Source organism: Diaphorina citri, unplaced genomic scaffold (assembly GCF_000475195.1).
Source record: "Diaphorina citri unplaced genomic scaffold, Diaci psyllid genome assembly version 1.1 scaffold1250, whole genome shotgun sequence".
In the NCBI taxonomy this organism is placed as follows: Eukaryota; Metazoa; Arthropoda; class Insecta; order Hemiptera; family Psyllidae; genus Diaphorina; species Diaphorina citri.
In genome coordinates, this window is record NW_007378679.1 from 62,971 (window position 1) to 80,656 (window position 17,686).

The window sequence follows — 17,686 nt, forward strand, 5'->3', positions numbered from 1 at the left end:
AAAAATTATTCCATTAAGTAATTTGAATTTTATTTTCATGTATCAACAACAAAAAACCCTGACTACATTTTTGCCTGTATCATTAACTGTATCTTTTTTCATCTATTACAAAGGTTACGAGATTGGATGTATCTCCCCGATATTGACAAACCTCCTTCTGCCTACAAGCTCATATGTAAGTATTTGTAAAGAGTTTTTGTCTTTTTTTTTCGGGCATGGTAAGGTCAACGCAGTTCTATTCAGGCAACATGTAGCCTGCTTCAAAACCTTTTCGATTGACGGTCAACATAAGAGAATATGCTTCAAAGATTTTCCATTGTACTGATATCTCATATGCTCTTGGAGCATCATACATGTTGCCTTGAAGCATGCTTCACAACAAGATCAAGTTCAAACTAATTAACGCCAGCCGTCAGCTTGGTTGGGAGCGCGGCTGCCTTGTAAGCGCTAGGCCGCGGGGTCGATTTCCGCCCGGGGCGGAGTTTATCCTGAACCGATAATGTTCGTTCTCGGTACGGCTGGCTTTCTCCTATCCCGTATTCCTTCTCTCTTCGATTTCGGGACTATAAGACCCTAGCAGTCACACTTCAATCTGCCAAACCCCTCGGAAAAAAATAATAATAGTAATAAAAATAAACTAATTAATTCCTTCCCTTTTCTCTCCAAGGTGATTTCTTCGTTCTCGTCCTGATCACCCGTCAGAACCTAGTGTTCCGTATTGAGAGGCGACATGAAGGTGCTGAGTATGCAGGTGGATCTAATAGTAGTATAATCCAGGAAGCTGAGAGACCGAACTATGTGAATCCTGTGCCTGACTATATTTCACATGTCAAGTAAGTCCTGGGATAAAAGAAAAAAAAAAAAAAAAACAACAACCAGGCACACAATAGGGCTGCCTGGAAGAGACTGACAAGAATCGCTGACCCTATTTAAATAGGAAAAGGCTAGGAAGAAGAAGAAGAAGAAGAAGAAGAAGAAGAAGAAGAAGAAGAAGAAGAAGAAGAAGAAGTTGATTTCAAGAAACCTATGCTTAATTGTTAGCCTGTGTTTGTTCCAATAAACATTTGGCAGAAATGTTCAACACAAAAGGAATTTAAATTAGGTGTCATTGAGATCCCATCTTCTCCCAGATTTGAATAGTAAAGGCCGCCAATTTTATTTCGCCTTGGCCGACTATTTCGTCTCCACCGCTGCTTTCTGTAATGACCACACATCATACACCGTGTCTCCCCAATATTTCGTTCTGTGTAATATATCACGTCTGTATTATACACTCTGTATTCTCTGTTGATGTAATGAGACCAGGGGTCTATTCCACAAAGTATTACTCACAAATCGTAATCTCGGCCCTTGTGCAGAAAAAATGCCCTAGGTCCTTTAAAGAACGGGCCCCTGCTCATGAACTGTCTGGAATTCTAAACGAAGCTCTCTGCAATTAATAAAATCGTCTCCATGCTGAACTCTATCCTAAGTCCTTCCTGACTCTTTAACGTTCAAAATTTTGTCCATGTTAATGTACCTACCTAATATTTTCATAATTATTTTTAGCTAAATCCCCTTTAGGGGTGAGCTCTTCATTTCTAACGAAAGTCACAACTTTGGGTCGGAGTTGTGTTTTTTTGGGTTACTAGGAAGCTATTCGCTATGAAAACTCATTTTGTTATGTTTAACTTTACCTCATCACACGGAAGTTTTTTTTTATATAGTAATCTGGTCGCAGTGACATAGGACTTAAACGCTTTACTTCTCAAGGATGATCACAACACCCAAAGAAATCAGTCCTAAAAGAACCCTGGCCTCCGTAAGAAGACTGGGGCTCTTCTAGATAACTAAAGTGAAAGTCACAAAAGATCTAATCCGATCGCAGTGACATTGAGATTAAATAGCCGATGGCCCTTGTTATACCAATACCGATTGTACTCGATATGTTTGAATCGATCTGGGTTTTACAAATTGATTTGTCAATCAGTCAAAATGGCGTCCAGAGGGTTTTAAACACTTTTTATCGATAAATTTTGATCCTCATTCCTCATAGATAAAAGTAAACATTTTACTTTTTCGTAGTACCTACAGCCTTTAGCACAGCATACAAGTTTATTTACATAGATTGTCATAGTTGAAGACGTAGTCCTTTTAGCTCAACAGCTTATAGCTTATACTGCTCGAATGGGACTAAAGTGATTAACTTTTTTGTCTCAATTGGGATTTGAACCCCCGGTTACCAGGCAAGCAGTTGACCACTAAACTACCGAGGCGCGCGTGCAGTCCAATTAACACGAGTATTTACTATTTAAGTATATTTTTATGTTTTCAGTGCGTCAGGTTCCAAGGATCCACTGAGTTAAAATAAATTTCACAAATGCATACCCTCATGACAAGTATGTAAGTCAGTAAGTACTGTGGTAGGTTTTTAAGTAGATCAACTTATCATTTGGATTCCATTATCACAAAATTATTGTTTGTTCTTCTGAGTTGTGATAAGAATTAGGTACCTACTGTGTTTATTTTAGGTAGGTACTTATGGAAGAGAGGGACACAAACAAAATGAAGATAAACAACATTACTTACTTCCTTAAAGTTGAGGTATTTCACAGAGGTACATTTTAACCACAAATTGTATTTTGGAAATGATATTTTAACTATTTTATCCTGTAAATTTTTTAGCACTTGGTCCATTACCAATTAGATGTGAGAAAGGTGCATGTACCATTTCACCTAATGTGCAAAGCAATGTACCTAAAGAAACTTTATCAGAGAGGTATCACTTACCTTATAAACATCACCATATGTTCCACTGCCGATTCTTTGAATTAGGTCCATTACCAATTAGATGTGAGAAAGGTGCATGTACCATTTCACCTAATGTGCGAAGCAATGTACCTAAAGAAACTTTATCAGAGAGGTATCACTTACCTTATAAACATCACCATATGTTCCACTGCCGATTCTTTGAATTAACTCGTATTCATCTTGGGGATCACGCAGACTTATGTTTGATGATATCACAGCAGTATTGGATGATGAGTGATGTGGATTTGCTTGTGCCATTGTAGACCATTAGAATACAAAATAGTAAGATCAAAATATTGTTTCACTGCTTCTTTTATTACACACACATAGCACAACTTTTTAAACTTCAACTAATAAATACAAAGAAACATGTGGAATAGATAATTAATTGGGTTTGATTAGAACTGTGAGAGACATAAAAAGTGCAAAGTTGCAAACTAAACTTTACAAATTCAAAAGCATTTGCAAAATTGATTTATGAAATGACCCGAGTTGCCATCTTGACTGAATAACAGGCAGAAAATTTATTACTATATTGGTTAGCATATCATCATCATCATCATCATCATCATCATCATCATCATCATCATCTAATTTAGCTTTAGATAAGAAGTAAAAGAGGTATTTAACTAGGCACTGGAAATTATCAACATTAATGAACTGTCTACGGAAAGTATAAACACATTTCGTTTCCGTTATCCCAAAGATTATATCCCAACTATTCTGCCGGAATTCGGGATCAGGAGGATAAAAAGGAGAGCTTTGATAGAGGGAGCTGTTATAACGGAAGTCTTATCGTCCCAAAATGGAAGGACAGGATAGGAAAAAGCTAGCTGTTTCGAGAACGAACCTTACCTCTTTAGGATAAAATTCGACCCCGCGCGAGAATTGAATAGACCCAGCGCTTACAAAGCAGGCGTGCTACCCTCCAAGCTAACCAGGCTTCTTCTTCTTCTTCCAGTGCCATATCCTCAATAGACGTTGGCGATTACTGTGGTCCAAATATTTCTATCAGCGGCTGTCCTGGCTAGCTGGCATATTTAAAATTAAATTAATCATAGTGATCTGTAAAGGTTACAATAAATGTATTGATTACCTGGAATGTCAGTATAAACACAAGGGCGAGGGCCATGTAGATGATGCGGAAAATGGTCATCCGAGCTCCACTGATTCCAATGAAGAACAACATGGAGGCTACTACCCAGATCCAGAACTTGGTCAGTAGATTCCTTATGGTCTCCCCCACCTGCTGCATGAGCTGGGAGCCTTTGGTTTTCGACTCCGTGCCCATTGCTTCGAGGAAAGAAAAAAGTAATAATAAATAATAATGAACAAGTGGCCTCCGTGGCCGAGTGGTTATCACACTAGGCTTGCACTCCGGAGGTCCCGGGTTCGAAGTTTTTCCGGCTTTGTGCTTGGAGGTTAAGATGCACTCAGCCTCGTGAGGACATTTGAGTACCTAGCTACTTTAATTGAGTGGAGAAAAACAACGTAAAGAGGAAGGGAGGTAGTGCTACCCTATCTTAAAAGGAGGGCACGCCACTGACAGAACGTGTAGTCGAAGACCCCAGACGGTCAACCATCCATCCGAATATGAAAAGTTGGTACTTACCCGCTCCGACAGATATCTGCAATGGTGACATCAGATCTCGGACGGCTGAGTTTTGCTGACGTTCACATCTCTCTTGCATGTACTGTCGCAGAGTAATCCAAAACATGCTTGTGAACAGTGTCTGCACAGAAACAGTAATTTTGCTGTCAATATTTCATTTATTAGAACCCGGCACCTCGCGAGTGCAATCCTACTGTGGTTATCTTTAATAACTAGACCCTGGAATTGCTATATTCAATTGAGTTGAGAATCTCTTCACATAAATTTGTGAATATTACAGAATTAATTACTTTACTAAGAGCCTTCTTTACTTAAGTTTATTAACTTTATGAATTTTCTTTTTACTCTGGTGTTGCCGCGACTGGTCGCTAATTGGTTAAAATCTCACGAGGCTGAGTGCCATGAAGTTTTATTAAAATTGAAGGTGGAAATAAAACATCAAACGTACATATAACGTATTCTAAAATAAGTATTAGAACCCGACACCTCGCGAGTGCAATCCTACTGTGGTTATCTTTAATAACTAGACCCTGGAATTTGCTATATTCAATTGAGTTGAAAACCTCTTTACATAAATTTGTGTTAACCTTATGAACCTCTTTACTTAAGTTTATTAACTTTATGAATTTTCTTTTTACTCTGGTGTTGCCGCGACTGGTCGCTAATTGGTTAAATTCTCACGAGGCTGAGTGCCATGAAGTTTTATTAAAATTGAAGGTGGAAATAAAACATCAAACGTACATATAACGTATTCTAAAACAAGATAATCGGTTTTTATTTTAAGCAAATCAACTTATACCAAAGAAAAGTAGTCATAGCGGATAGGGGATCGCTTCTTACCCACTTCCTCAGAGCAACTCATCCGGGCATTCTCAATAATAAAATCCGGTAACCGAACACACTCAAACGATTTCGACGTCTGACAACTTAAGCAAATCAACTTATACCAAAGAAAAGTAGTCATAGCGGATAGGGGATCGCTTCTTGCCCACTTCCTCAGAGCAACTCATCCGGGCATTCTCAATAATAAAATCCGGTAACCGAACACACTCAAACGATTTCGACGTCTGACAACGCTGATCAAATCTTTGGAACGAAATCGAACTTAGAGTCGAACTATCCGGAGAGGAACTAGACAAAACTTCCGCTCTACGATTTTCCATATTATCGAAATCCGTGATCCCAATTTCCTTCTCCAGACTGGTAGTGTTGGAGAGTGTCTGCTTGGCTGAGGCTGTCTCCCAATTGGAGGAGGTGGATGACCTTCGCCTCGCAGAAACCACGGGAGGCGCTGAGGTCGAAGAATTTTCAGCCCCATTTGCTCGAGAAAGTGCGGCCCGCGCTTTTGGAGATATCACAGTCCGCTCTTTTGGTGTTATAGGGGTTCTATTACCACGGGAATTGTCGAACCTGTTTTCGGAAAAACTCGGTTGATCTGAGTTATGAACGATGAGTGTGAAGTCCGCAGAAACCACGGGAGGCGCTGAGGTCGAAGAATTTTCAGCCCCGTTTGCTCGAGAAAGTGCGCCCCGCGCTTTTGGAGATATCACGGTCCTTTCTTTTGGAGTTATAGGGGTTCTATTACCACGGGAATTGTCGAACCTGTTTTCGGAAAAACTCGGTTGATCTGAGTTATGAACGATGAGTGTGAAGTTTTTAGTTGTTCCAATGTAGACATTTTTAGTTTTGGAACAAACGCTGGGCTTTTAAGGCTACAAAAAAAGTTCAAAATTTTTTACACTGCGCCTCTAGAGGGTGTACGGTGTAACAATACATTCCCCAGTTACGTGTGAAATATCGCAATTTTTCCTGAATAATATACATGTTTTGACAAAATCAACTTACTATTAGTAAAAGTTAGTACATAGTACCAACGGTTTCAATCGCCCACCAGGGGTTGTTACATGGACAACTCTCCTGGGGTGGGACTACTTAAAGTAGTATCAATGGTTTGGAAAAATCAACTTACCAGTTATATTGATAAAATTTAGTAGTTTCAATGGTTTGGGCAATATCAACTTACGTCAAACACAGAGATGAGCACGATGGAGAATAGAATGATCTTGATCATATGAAGTTCCAAGTAAAGCCACAAGAGTTCGATGAACTGCTCTGAATACACCTTGAACAGCTCCCACACCTTCTTCATATGGAAACTCTTCAACTCTGCAAATCGACAGGAAAGAAATGCCAAGTTCAAGTTCTTGCCGAAGTTCTAAGGTCCAAATATGTGCCCATTGTGGTCCGTAAGAAATAGGCATAGCGGTTTGAAGCAATGATATATGTAATTGCTTAAGAAATACTACCGTTCATCATGTTTTCTTTTTTGAAAAAATCCTCTCTATTTCGTAGCAACAAAACAACTGCTACATTAGACTCGTGTGGCCTGTGACTCTATGTCGTAACATGCCCATCCCATAGTATGCCTCTCATCAGAAAGGCGATAAGATAAATATATATTATAATACTTCCCATTTAAGAGCTGGGTCAACACGAGAACACCAGAATTTTTTTTTAATGGCGGGTATCGAACCCTCTTCTGCATGGCAAGAAAGCGCTTTGCCACTGAACAAACCGTGCCAAATTCCCACTTTACTCACGTGATAAAATATGGAATGAGAAGCGTAAGGATTCGTTCACACTCGGCTGCCTAGTGTCGCTCAAATCAGGTTCTGCAGCGCTAGAGGGAGGGACGGAGTCATCTTCCAGCGATAGACGTGACTCTCCTTGCGAGTTTAAACGCGGCTTACTCATACGGGCTTGACTTGTGCCTCTGAAATACGAAAAGTAAGGGCTCTGGTAAACCTACATAAGCTAGTTTGGAGGGTGGCGCGCCTTCCTTGTAAGCGCTAGGTTACGGTTCGATTTCCGCCCGAGGAAAACTTATTTTATCTTACTTTATTCTACACAGACAAGGTTCGTTCTCAGAACGGCTTTCCTCGATTTTGGGACGATAAGGCTTCAGTGAAAGTTTCCTCTATCAAAAATCTTTCTTTTCTTTAAATATATTTTCTTTTTCTTTTCAAATTTGCTTTTTCAAGATTGAATAGGTACTTCCTTTTTGTTGCTTTTTCCAGATTGGGTAGACACTTACTTCTTTCTCTTTTTGATTCAGCTTTCACACCTTTGTTCAAAATAGAAGAGTTGCAAGTTGAGTGTCTGATTCAGCTTTCACACCAATAGAAGAGTTGCAAGTCTGATTCAGCTTTCACACCTTTGTTCAAAATAGAATAGTTGCAAGTGCGAGTGAAAGTGTTCAAAAGTTACCACTGAGGTTTCAAAGGTATCCAACATTTTGATTATTGTGCAAGTACATTTTTGTGTAAGTGAAACAAGGTTTACATGTGAATTCGTGTTTTAACTGTAATTTGGAACAAGTGTAAGATAGAAGGTACATGTGTAAAACAGGTAGACACCTACTTTTTTTAATGTTATCTGTTTACTTTTGTTTAAAATGTTTTAAACTTTTCGAAATAGTGGCTCATAAAAATAAATATTGTTGAATGGAGTACGTAAAAAAAGAGGACTATTTCATGGCCGTTGTCCGTTGTCCCATATCAAACGGCAATACTTCCCATACAGGTGCTGGGTCAACATGAGAACCTCAGAACGCGGTGGTCTTCTGATATGGAGGTTGGTGGTCCAAGTTCAGGTCAAAACATTTTATTATTATTATTTTAAGAGGTTTGATAGGTCTTATCGTCCCGAAATCAAGAGAGAAGAAAGACAGGATAGGAGAAAGCCAGCCGTTCCAAGGTTCAGCCGATTTTATCCTGAACGGACAATATCCGTTCAGGATGAAATCCTGCCCGGGCGGGATTCTAACCCGCGGCCTAGCGCTCACAAGGCTGACGCGCTACCAACCGAGCTAACTAGGCTGGGACATTTTTTTTTATTATTATTAAGTGGGAAAAAACATTTTTTTTTTTTTTTCTATTGGGGTGTATTAAGTGGGAAGGATATTTTTTTCTCTTACCTTAATAATGAGAGGTTTGAACGCATACTGGCTCACTTTGTTGAACCCAATCTGATCTGAGCCATCAATATAAGGCAGTTCGCTATCCTCCAAGTCCATACCGTACAGGTACTGAGCTACCAGTAGGAACTCAGCATAGAATACCAGCACAGGGGAGGATCTCAGCATGGATTGGCGCTGATTGGGCATCATCCACAGGAGAGAAGACCAGAGAAGGAGAATGAAGCCCAGCCACGAGTGATACATGATACTCCATGCCTGGGGGAGAGTACAAAGGAAAAGTACAGTAGTAATGAAACTCTGCATAGTGAAATGGAACTCGTGGCGGTGGTGAAGTTCCTAGATCTAGAAACAGAATTGTGATGCTGTCGGAAACGTTAAAAACAACAACAGCAACTTCTTCCCAAGGGACCAATACTTATTGTGTACTCAATTGCTAGTTCTTACCATCATGATAATATTGGTAGCAATGTACGAGGTCCTCGTGACAAATCTAGAGATGGTAATGATAGCGTGGGTCTCTTAGTCATCTGAGTAGCTCGCGACCCATAAAAAGTTGGCGACTCCTGATTTAAGGTAACTAAGAGCAGTAAGAACTCTACCAGAACCCCATCATAACCAACATTATCAAAACAAGAATCCTACAATGAAGTCTCAATGTTTAACTTCTTCTCAACTGAGGTGTTGTCGGAACAGAGTCTCAACCACGATGTTTGGCACTTGTTCTCCTGCCCATCCAAACCCACAACTCTGGATCCAACCTCCCTCTGGACTGATCCCGTGGCGGTGGTGAAGTTCCTAGATCTAGAAACAGAATTGTGTTGCTGATGCTGTCGGAAACGTTAAAAACAACAACAGCAACTTCTTCCCAAGGGACCAATACTTATTGTGCACTCAATTGCTAGTTCTTACTTATGGAGTATCCCGGTTTCTCACTTCAAAAATATGCCAATGTAGGAGTGTTAAAAAGTTAGAACTTTCAAGGGTATACACAACACTTGGTTAAACAAATTAAAATCAACAGGGGAAAATGAAAAATTTTGTAAAACAAATTTTATATTCTTCATTTGTCTCCGAGATGTATGTCCCATTTTTTGGACGCCCTACGGAAAGTATAAACACATTTCGTTTCCGTTATCTCAAAGATTATATCCCAACTATTCTGCCGGAATTCGGGATCAGGAGGATGAAAAATCCGACGTGATAAGGCCTGGACTTATTTACAATCAAAACCAATACCCATTTCGTAATTTCGTTGAGTAATCTGTTATTTCCATATCTCGTAGATTTGTATAAGCTTAACTCATCCTTTGAGGCATTTCCCTACACCTAAACCTCAGGGTGGTCTTTTTGTGTAATGGAGTTAAGCTATTATTTTCCATCTCTAATATTTACATCTAATAGAAATGTTCATAATTATGTTTTCTGATATGTTTCAGATGACAACTTGCCAGGTGTGAGCTTATTCGAATATTTCATGGACGCTATCATTACCATCTCTAGATTTGTCACGAGGACCTCGTACATTGCTACCAATATTATCATGATGGTAAGAACTAGCAATTGAGTGCACAATAAGTATTGGTCCCTTGGGAAGAAGTTGCTGTTGTTGTTTTTAACGTTTCCGACAGCATCAGCATCACAATTCTGTTTCTAGATCTAGGAACTTTACCACCGCCACGAGTTCCATTTCACTATGCAGAGTTTCATTACTACTGTACTTTTCCTTTGTACTCTCCCCCAGGCATGGAGTATCATCACAAATATAATAATAATAATGAGAAGATTATTCATCACAATTCACAATCAATTCACTTTCTGAATAAAATATTATTCAGAAAAACATATTTGCTATTATTGTCCAATTCATGGAAGAAGCCAGTCGGGGGAAAATTTGCCTGTGTTAATTTATAATACTGTGCCTTTTATTGAAGTCAACGAAGTCCAAGGGTTTCCGTTTCCACGAAAAACATTTCAACCCAAACTGACTTCTTTCGTGAATTGATCTGTAGCTTTTAAACCCACAGTCCCAACTTTATCACCATTTAACGATTTAAAATAAACCACAATGTTCCAGTATAGGCTTCATTCTCCTTCTCTGGTCTTCTCTCCTGTGGATGATGCCCAATCAGCGCCAGTCCATGCTCAGATCCTCCCCTGTGCTGGTATTCTATGCTGAGTTCCTACTGGTAGCTCAGTACCTGTACGGTATGGACTTGGAGGATAGCGAACTGCCCTATATTGATGGCTCAGATCAGATTGGGTTCAACAAAGTGAGCCAGTATGCGTTCAAACCTCTCATTATTAAGGTAAGGAAAAAAAATGTCCTTCCCCACTTTATTCTCGTGTTGACCCAGCACCTAAATGGGAAGTATTGTGTCTCTTATTGCACATCTGATGAGGGACATACTACGGGATGGGCATGCTACGACACAGACCACATGTGTCTAATATAGCAGTTGTTTAATTGCTACGAAATAAAAACGGTGAAACACTAATCTTTTTTTATGTTTTGACCTGGGCTCGAACCAGCAACCTCCAGATCAGAAGTGCACCACGTTCTGAGGTTGACTCAGCACCTGAATGGGATGTATTGTGCCTCTTCTCATTCTTCAACGGCCATGAAACACGCCTCTCTCTTAACATACTCGATTCAACAATATGTTTATCAGCCACTATTTCGAAAAATTTAAAACTATTTTAAACAAAAATAAACAGACAACATAAATAAAGTAGGTGCTTACCTGTCTTACACATGTACCTTCTATCTTACACTTGATCCAAATTACCGTTAAAACACGAATTCACATGTAAACCTTGTTTCACTTACACGAAAAATGTACTTGCACAATAATCAAAATGTTGGATACCTTTGAAACCTCAGTGGTAACTTTTGAACACTTTCGTTTCAAACCTCAGTGGTAACACTCGCACTTGCAACTATTCTATTTTGAACAAAGGTGTGAAAGCTCAATCAGACTTGCAACTCTTCTATTGGTGTGAACAAAGATGTGAAAGCTGAATCAGACACTCAACTTGCAACTCTTCTATTTTGAACAAAGGTGTGAAAGCTGAATCAGACACTCAACTTGCAACTCTTCTATTTTGAACAAAGGTGTGAAAGCTGAATCAGAAAGAGAAAGAAGTAAGCGTCTACCCTATCTGGAAAAAGCAACAAAAAGGAAGTACCTATTCAAATTCAATCTTGAAAAAGCAAATTTGAAAAGAAAAAGGAAATCTATTGAACGAAGCACAAAATCATAAGAAAAACAACAGGAGTGCTACCTGATAAGGAGTCAAATGGGTAAAAAGAAGGGTGGCAAAAAGAAGGCGAAACCGGAACCGCCCAAGCCGTTCCAATTCAAAGTGGATGACTTCCAAGTGCAAACGGGCCAGAAGTTGGTTCGGTGGATGCCGCTACAAGACCCTGTCGATGAACGATGTACCAAACAGTACCACATCCGTCTCAACGTTGAAGAAGACCCGGAGTCGAAGAAACACAAATACGTTCTCAACTATTGGAAACCGAAGTATATCGACCTGAAAAATGAGTTTGAGCCTCCACCGTTGGAAGTGCCACCACATCTACAAGCACCGCCTGAAACGAAACCTCCGAAAGCTCCCGCTGTAAAGCCTGGAGGCAAAAAGCGGCCCGCCAAGGGGAAAAAGACGACGGTGGCTCACTTGAAGATACTTCCGGAAACTAGTTTCGTGTTTCAGAGGATTAGCGACACGCGGGCCAGTTTTCTGGGCGAGCCGGTTTTGGCGAATATTACGAAGACGTTGAATGAGGGACCGAGTGTTTATGAGTCCGCGCGCGGGTCAAATGACCTGATAGCGAGTGAGTTTCATTCGAAGGATCAGGTTGAAATTATGACGAGAAAGTTGGCTCGGAAACGGGCGAGAAGAGATCGGTTGGCGCGCCAGAAGCTTTTAGGTGGGAAAGTAAATCGTCGCGTGATTGATGGTATTCGTAATATCCGAACGGCCAAGGCAAGACTTAGACGCGGTAAAGCAGTAGCTCGCAAGGAATTAGCGAGGCAGGAAACCCCTGGGGGTCGTAGGGGAGGGACTCCTGGAAAACCAGTCATGCGATTAAGCAACTTCACACTCATCGTTCATAACTCAGATCAACCGAGTTTTTCCGAAAACAGGTTCGACAATTCCCGTGGTAATAGAACCCCTATAACACCAAAAGAGTATTCTATTTACACGCTAAGAAACAAGGCCCTAGGTAATTAATTGACAAGCATTCAAATATGCTCAACACTATTAAAATTCCTTTTTTTATTTCCCCAATTTCTCTTGTTCTCAGGTGTGTGCTATTCACATGGGTTTCATCATTCTCACCGTCATATCTACCACTCTGTCCTTATCGCCCATCTGATGAGAGGCATACTATGGGATGGGCATGTTACGACATAGAGTCACAGGCCACACGAGTCTAATGTAGTAGTTGTTTTGTTGCTACGAAATAGAGAGGATTTTTTCAAAAAAGAAAACATGATGAACGGTTGTATTTCTTAAGCAATTATATCATTGCTTCAAACCGCTATGCCTATTTCTTACGGACCACAATGGGCACATATTTGGACCTTGGAACTTCGGCAAGAACTTGATCTTGGCATTTCTTTCCTGTCGATTTGTAGAGTTGAAGAGTTTCCATATGAAGAAGGTGTGGGAGCTGTTCAAGGTGTATTCAGAGCAGTTCATCGAACTCTTGTGGCTTTACTTGGAACTTCATATGATCAAGATCATTCTATTCTCCATCGTGCTCATCTCTGTGTTTGACGTAAGTTGATATTGCCCAAACCATTGAAACTACTAAATTTTATCAATATAACTGGTAAGTTGATTTTTCCAAACCATTGATACTACTTTAGGTAGTCCCACCCGGGGAGAGTTGTCCATGTAACAACCCCTGGTGGGCGATTGAAACCATTGGTACTATGTACTAACTTTTATTAATACTAGTAAGTTGATTTTGTCAAAACATTTATATTATTCAGGAAAAATTGCGATATTTCACACGTAACTGGGGAATGTATTGTTAAACCCTCTAAAGGCGCAGTGTAAAAAATTTTGAACTTTTTTGTAGCCTTAAAACCTCGTAAGAAAAATGAGTAGCTATGTCATTTAAATGCGCATGGCGACCGGTGCCAGCATGGTAGGTAAACATTGGACTTTAGGATTATTGAGAAATTGGGAAAGTCCTACAATGCTGCAGTGAGCACCAAAGTTGTGACATAATAACACAAAGAAACTGCATTCACTTGAATATTTGTGTTTAAAATTTAAATTTAAAGTTCAAATCCCTTACAGACAAGGGAGGACATAATCGTAAATGTGTGAAGTGTGCTTACTTCTTTCCATCTGCTACAGCTTGCTTTTTACATGGTTTTACTTAAGATCTCTGAGTTTCCCTTTCTTAAAGTATTGTGAAGTTCCGAGGTAGATAAAAAAAGTTTTTCATTTTGATAAATACTTGTGAAAAGAAGAACACCAGTAACTTATACTCTTCACACTGGTGTTCTCCTTTTCAAGATGAATCTTCACAAAGTCACGTCAGAATCTATCAGTATGAATACGTTTGATTTAAGCTCTTGTCCCGTGTGTCCAATTTTCAGCTCATGCAATACATTTATGGTAACCTTTACAGATCACTATGATTAATTTAATTTTAAATATGCCAGCTAGCCAAGACAGCCGCTGATAGAAATATTTGGGCCACAGTAATCGCCAACGTCTATTGAGGATATGGCACTGGAAGAAGAAGAAAAAGAAGAAGAAGGAGAAGAAGAAGAAGAAGCCTGGTTAGCTTGGAGGGTAGCACGCCTGCTTTGTAAGCGCTGGGTCTATTCAATTCTCGCGCGGGGTCGAACTTTATCCTAAAGAGGTAAGGTTCGTTCTCGAAACAGCTAGCTTTTTCCTATCCTGTCCTTCCATTTTGGGGACGATAAGACTTCCGTTATAACAGCTCCCTCTATCAAAGCTCTCCTTTTTATCCTCCTGATCCCGAATTCTGGCAGAACAGTTGGGATATAATCTTTGAGATAACGGAAACGAAATGTGTTTATACTTTCCGTAGGGTGTCCAAAAAATGGGACATATATCTCGGAGACAAATGAAGAATATAAAATTTGTTTATGCGATCTGTTTTTCATTTTCCCCCATTGATTTTAAGTGTTGTGTATACCCTTGAAAGTTCTAACTTTTTAATAAAATTTGTGTTCCTCATGTGTAGGCTTGGTATATTTTTGAAGTGAGAAACCGGGATACTCCATGAGCCATATGCTTTTTCTCTGTTCACAGTTATCGTGGGTGATTTGGCGTAAGATGATGTACTGGTTCTGGCTCACGGTGATTATCTACTCCATGTTAATTCTGGTCATGGTGTATACCTACCAGTTTCAGAACTTCCCCAGCTACTGGGAGAACATACTCAAGATACCCAAGACATTGTAAGTATCTGAATGTCCTAACATTTGGTTCACTTCTTGGGACTGCTCTGGTGACAGTATCTATTAACTTTGGAGGTGTAGTTTTTAGCACGGTAGACTTTGAATCTGGAGGTTGGTGGTTCGAGTCCATGTCAAGTAATAAAATTAAGCAGAGAACCTCATTTGTGACAAGCATTTATGTTCAACACAATTAAATTTTCCCTCCCATATTATTTCACAGACAGCTGGACATTGGACTTGAAAAGTTCGAGACTACCGAGTTATTCGTCAGACTACTCCGCACGATACACGATCACAAGACTATGAGACCAAGTTGGAAGATAAATAGTCTGGCTAGGGAATGTCGGACGTTAAACAGAGAGTATTCTAGGGTCTAGCTGTTATATTATACAAGGGAGGATAATAACTAACCCTAACCAGCCTAGCTAGATGGCAATTCCTCAAAGGGTTCTTTCTGCTTTTAAAGAATAAGCACAAGTCTTCTCGATGGTTGATCTCGGTTCACTAACATTCATATTGTCTGTTCCACATGTTTTCCAGATCTTGGTTGGACATAGCCAAACGAGTGATTCTCCAGTCCTTCCTGTGGTTCACCCTAGCTGTTGTGTTCCTCGCAGGTACCAACAGGGTTAACATATTCTCACTAGGTTACCTGGTGGGGTCATTCATATTCCTGTGGCAGGGTAATGATTTCTACCTGCGTCCAATCAACGTTATCCTACGATGGTAAGTTCATCAATGGAAAATATGATTTTGAAAAGAGAAAATGCGATGTTTGAAGTCAAAAGTTTGAAAAGATATTTTTAAAGATCAAAAATTTCAATTTGAATTGTCCAGCCTAGTTCACTAAGAAAATAGCGCGCCTCGCTAGAGCTTGATCGAATCTTCGATTCCCGCCGGGGGCGAACTTTATCCTAGATAGATAAGGTTCGTTCTCGGAACTTCTGGCTTTCTCTAAGCCTGTCCTCTTTCTCTCTTCGATTTCGGGACGATAGGGCTTCGTTTTGTTTCTTGTCCATCTCAAACTGGGGAAAAAAACCTCACTTATTTCGTTCATTTTATTTCCAGGTGGAACTACATGATTGGTTACAATGTGTTCGTGATCCTAATGAAGACCATACTACAGATCCCCGGCTGTATATTTATGAATGAAATACAGGTGCATGCGTGCTGGCTGGTCCAGCTGTTTGGAATATTCTGCATCCAGAAGTTTACTCCCTCTCAAGGTAAATTCTTGATCTTCTTCTTTTTCTTCGCCTTCTCCCGTGTTTAATCGGTGTTGGCGTTTTCCGTCACCTTCTCAATCAGCTCTAACAGGGTGATGGCTTTGGGCTGACATTTGGTTTCGACTACAAATTTTACGGGTGGATGCCCTTCGCACTCAACCTTTGCTGTTTCTTTAGCAAGGGAAATTCAGGCTGGTATACTCCCTGTTTAAAGTCCCACAGCCAGACTAAGCTGGTCTACTCCCTGTTCAACGTCTCCCAGCCAGACACCTTCGACTCGAGACTATTATTATAATAATTTGACTTATGTTTCAGAAATTAAAGGCGACTGTGAGGTCCCCGTGGAGCAAGTAGGTCTGGCTTGGGATGCTGTGTGTTTCATGTTCCTCATCCTGCAGAAGCGACTGTTTAGCGGACATTACTTCTTCCATATGATAGACGAAGCTAAGGCCATGGCTATACTAGCGTCTAGGTAAGAATACATTGGATTACAAACTGTTAGAAGTAGGTCTAGCTTGGGATGCTGTGTGTTTCATGTTCCTCATCCTGCAGAAGCGACTGTTTAGCGGACATTACTTCTTCCATATGATAGACGAAGCTAAGGCCATGGCTATACTAGCGTCTAGGTAAGAAGATATCGAATTGTTTTCTCGTCATAGAGTTGAATAGAGTTTATAATAGGTAGCGATTTTGGCTATTAGACCAAGTGGGCCCGGAAATCCCCATTACTTAGCTCCCGATAGACCAGATGGTCACCCATCCGACTAATGCTACTAACTTATTACAATCTAGCAACCCAGATAGCGCGATGGGCCTTCTGGAAGGCCATCAGGCCAAAAAAACTCTTACTTTTCGATTCTTCATTTTTTTCCGCTTGATGTTAAGAGTTAGGGCCACCTAACATCAGTGATCCATATCTTGTTTATTGACAAGATTAGACCAAATCTCATTATGTATTTTGTTCTAATTTTTCAGAGGAGCCGAGTTGATAGAGGAGCTAAGTCAGAAGCAAATTCAGGAGCAGCAGGAAACTGAGAGGAGGATCTTGGAGAAGATCAAGTACAAGATGGACAGGATCAAGGCCTCAATTCTATTTACACGCTAAGAAACAAGGCCCTAGGTAATTGACAAGCATTCAAATATGCTCAACACTATTAAAATTCCTTTTATTTTTTATTTCCCCAATTTCTCTTGTTCTCAGGTGTGTGCTATTCACATGGGTTTCATCATTCTCACCGTCATATCTACCACTCTGTCGGGCCCCAAAACAGATTTAACGGAAATTATGCAAAAAGGATTTTTCCGAGGAAAGCTTTTTTTTTTCTTCCTTTTCTTAAAGGTAGACATCTTGAAATGTCGCTACTCAAACTCGGAACTCCAGCCCCGAATTACGAGACCTCTTATCTACTGGAGCTGCTCAAGGAATATTATGTAAATGCCACCCCCGTTCCTGAATGTTAATGAATCTTTTTGACTCTTCTTTTCTTAGGATCCTCATGCACTTCCAAAGTGTTACCCCATTTTTGAATAGGTACTTAACACTCCTTGTATGTATGCGATTGTATGAGTATGAACATATCGAGATGGTGTAACCATTTCATTTTCTAAAGGGATTTCGCTA

The 17,686-nt window shown here is 40.1% G+C and overlaps 1 protein-coding gene across 1 annotated transcript; it reads left to right on the forward strand.

The window, feature by feature from the left end:
• Nucleotides 1–106: 106 nt before the first annotated feature.
• On the forward strand, nt 107–17,526 carry LOC103514968 (piezo-type mechanosensitive ion channel component-like). Its single transcript, XM_026827796.1, has 9 exons — nt 107–175; nt 668–833; nt 15,380–15,565; nt 15,908–16,065; nt 16,381–16,419; nt 16,574–16,691; nt 17,041–17,146; nt 17,267–17,324; nt 17,405–17,526. The coding sequence occupies exons 1-9, from the start codon at nt 127–129 to the stop codon at nt 17,524–17,526; spliced, it is 1,002 nt and encodes a 333-aa protein (XP_026683597.1). The 5' UTR covers nt 107–126.
• Nucleotides 17,527–17,686: the final 160 nt, after the last annotated feature.

What these genes read in the sequence shown, in the direction of transcription:
- LOC103514968 (XM_026827796.1), top strand. Translation starts at nt 127, where the DNA reads ATGTATCTCCCCGATATTGACAAACCTCCTTCTGCCTACAAGCTCATA. An exon ending in GACTATATTTCACATGTCAA is followed by an intron (nt 834 to 15,379) that starts GTAAGTCCTGGG and finishes CATGTTTTCCAG; the next exon opens with ATCTTGGTTGGACATAGCCA. An exon ending in CATATCTACCACTCTGTCGG is followed by an intron (nt 17,325 to 17,404) that starts GCCCCAAAACAG and finishes CTTTTCTTAAAG; the next exon opens with GTAGACATCTTGAAATGTCG.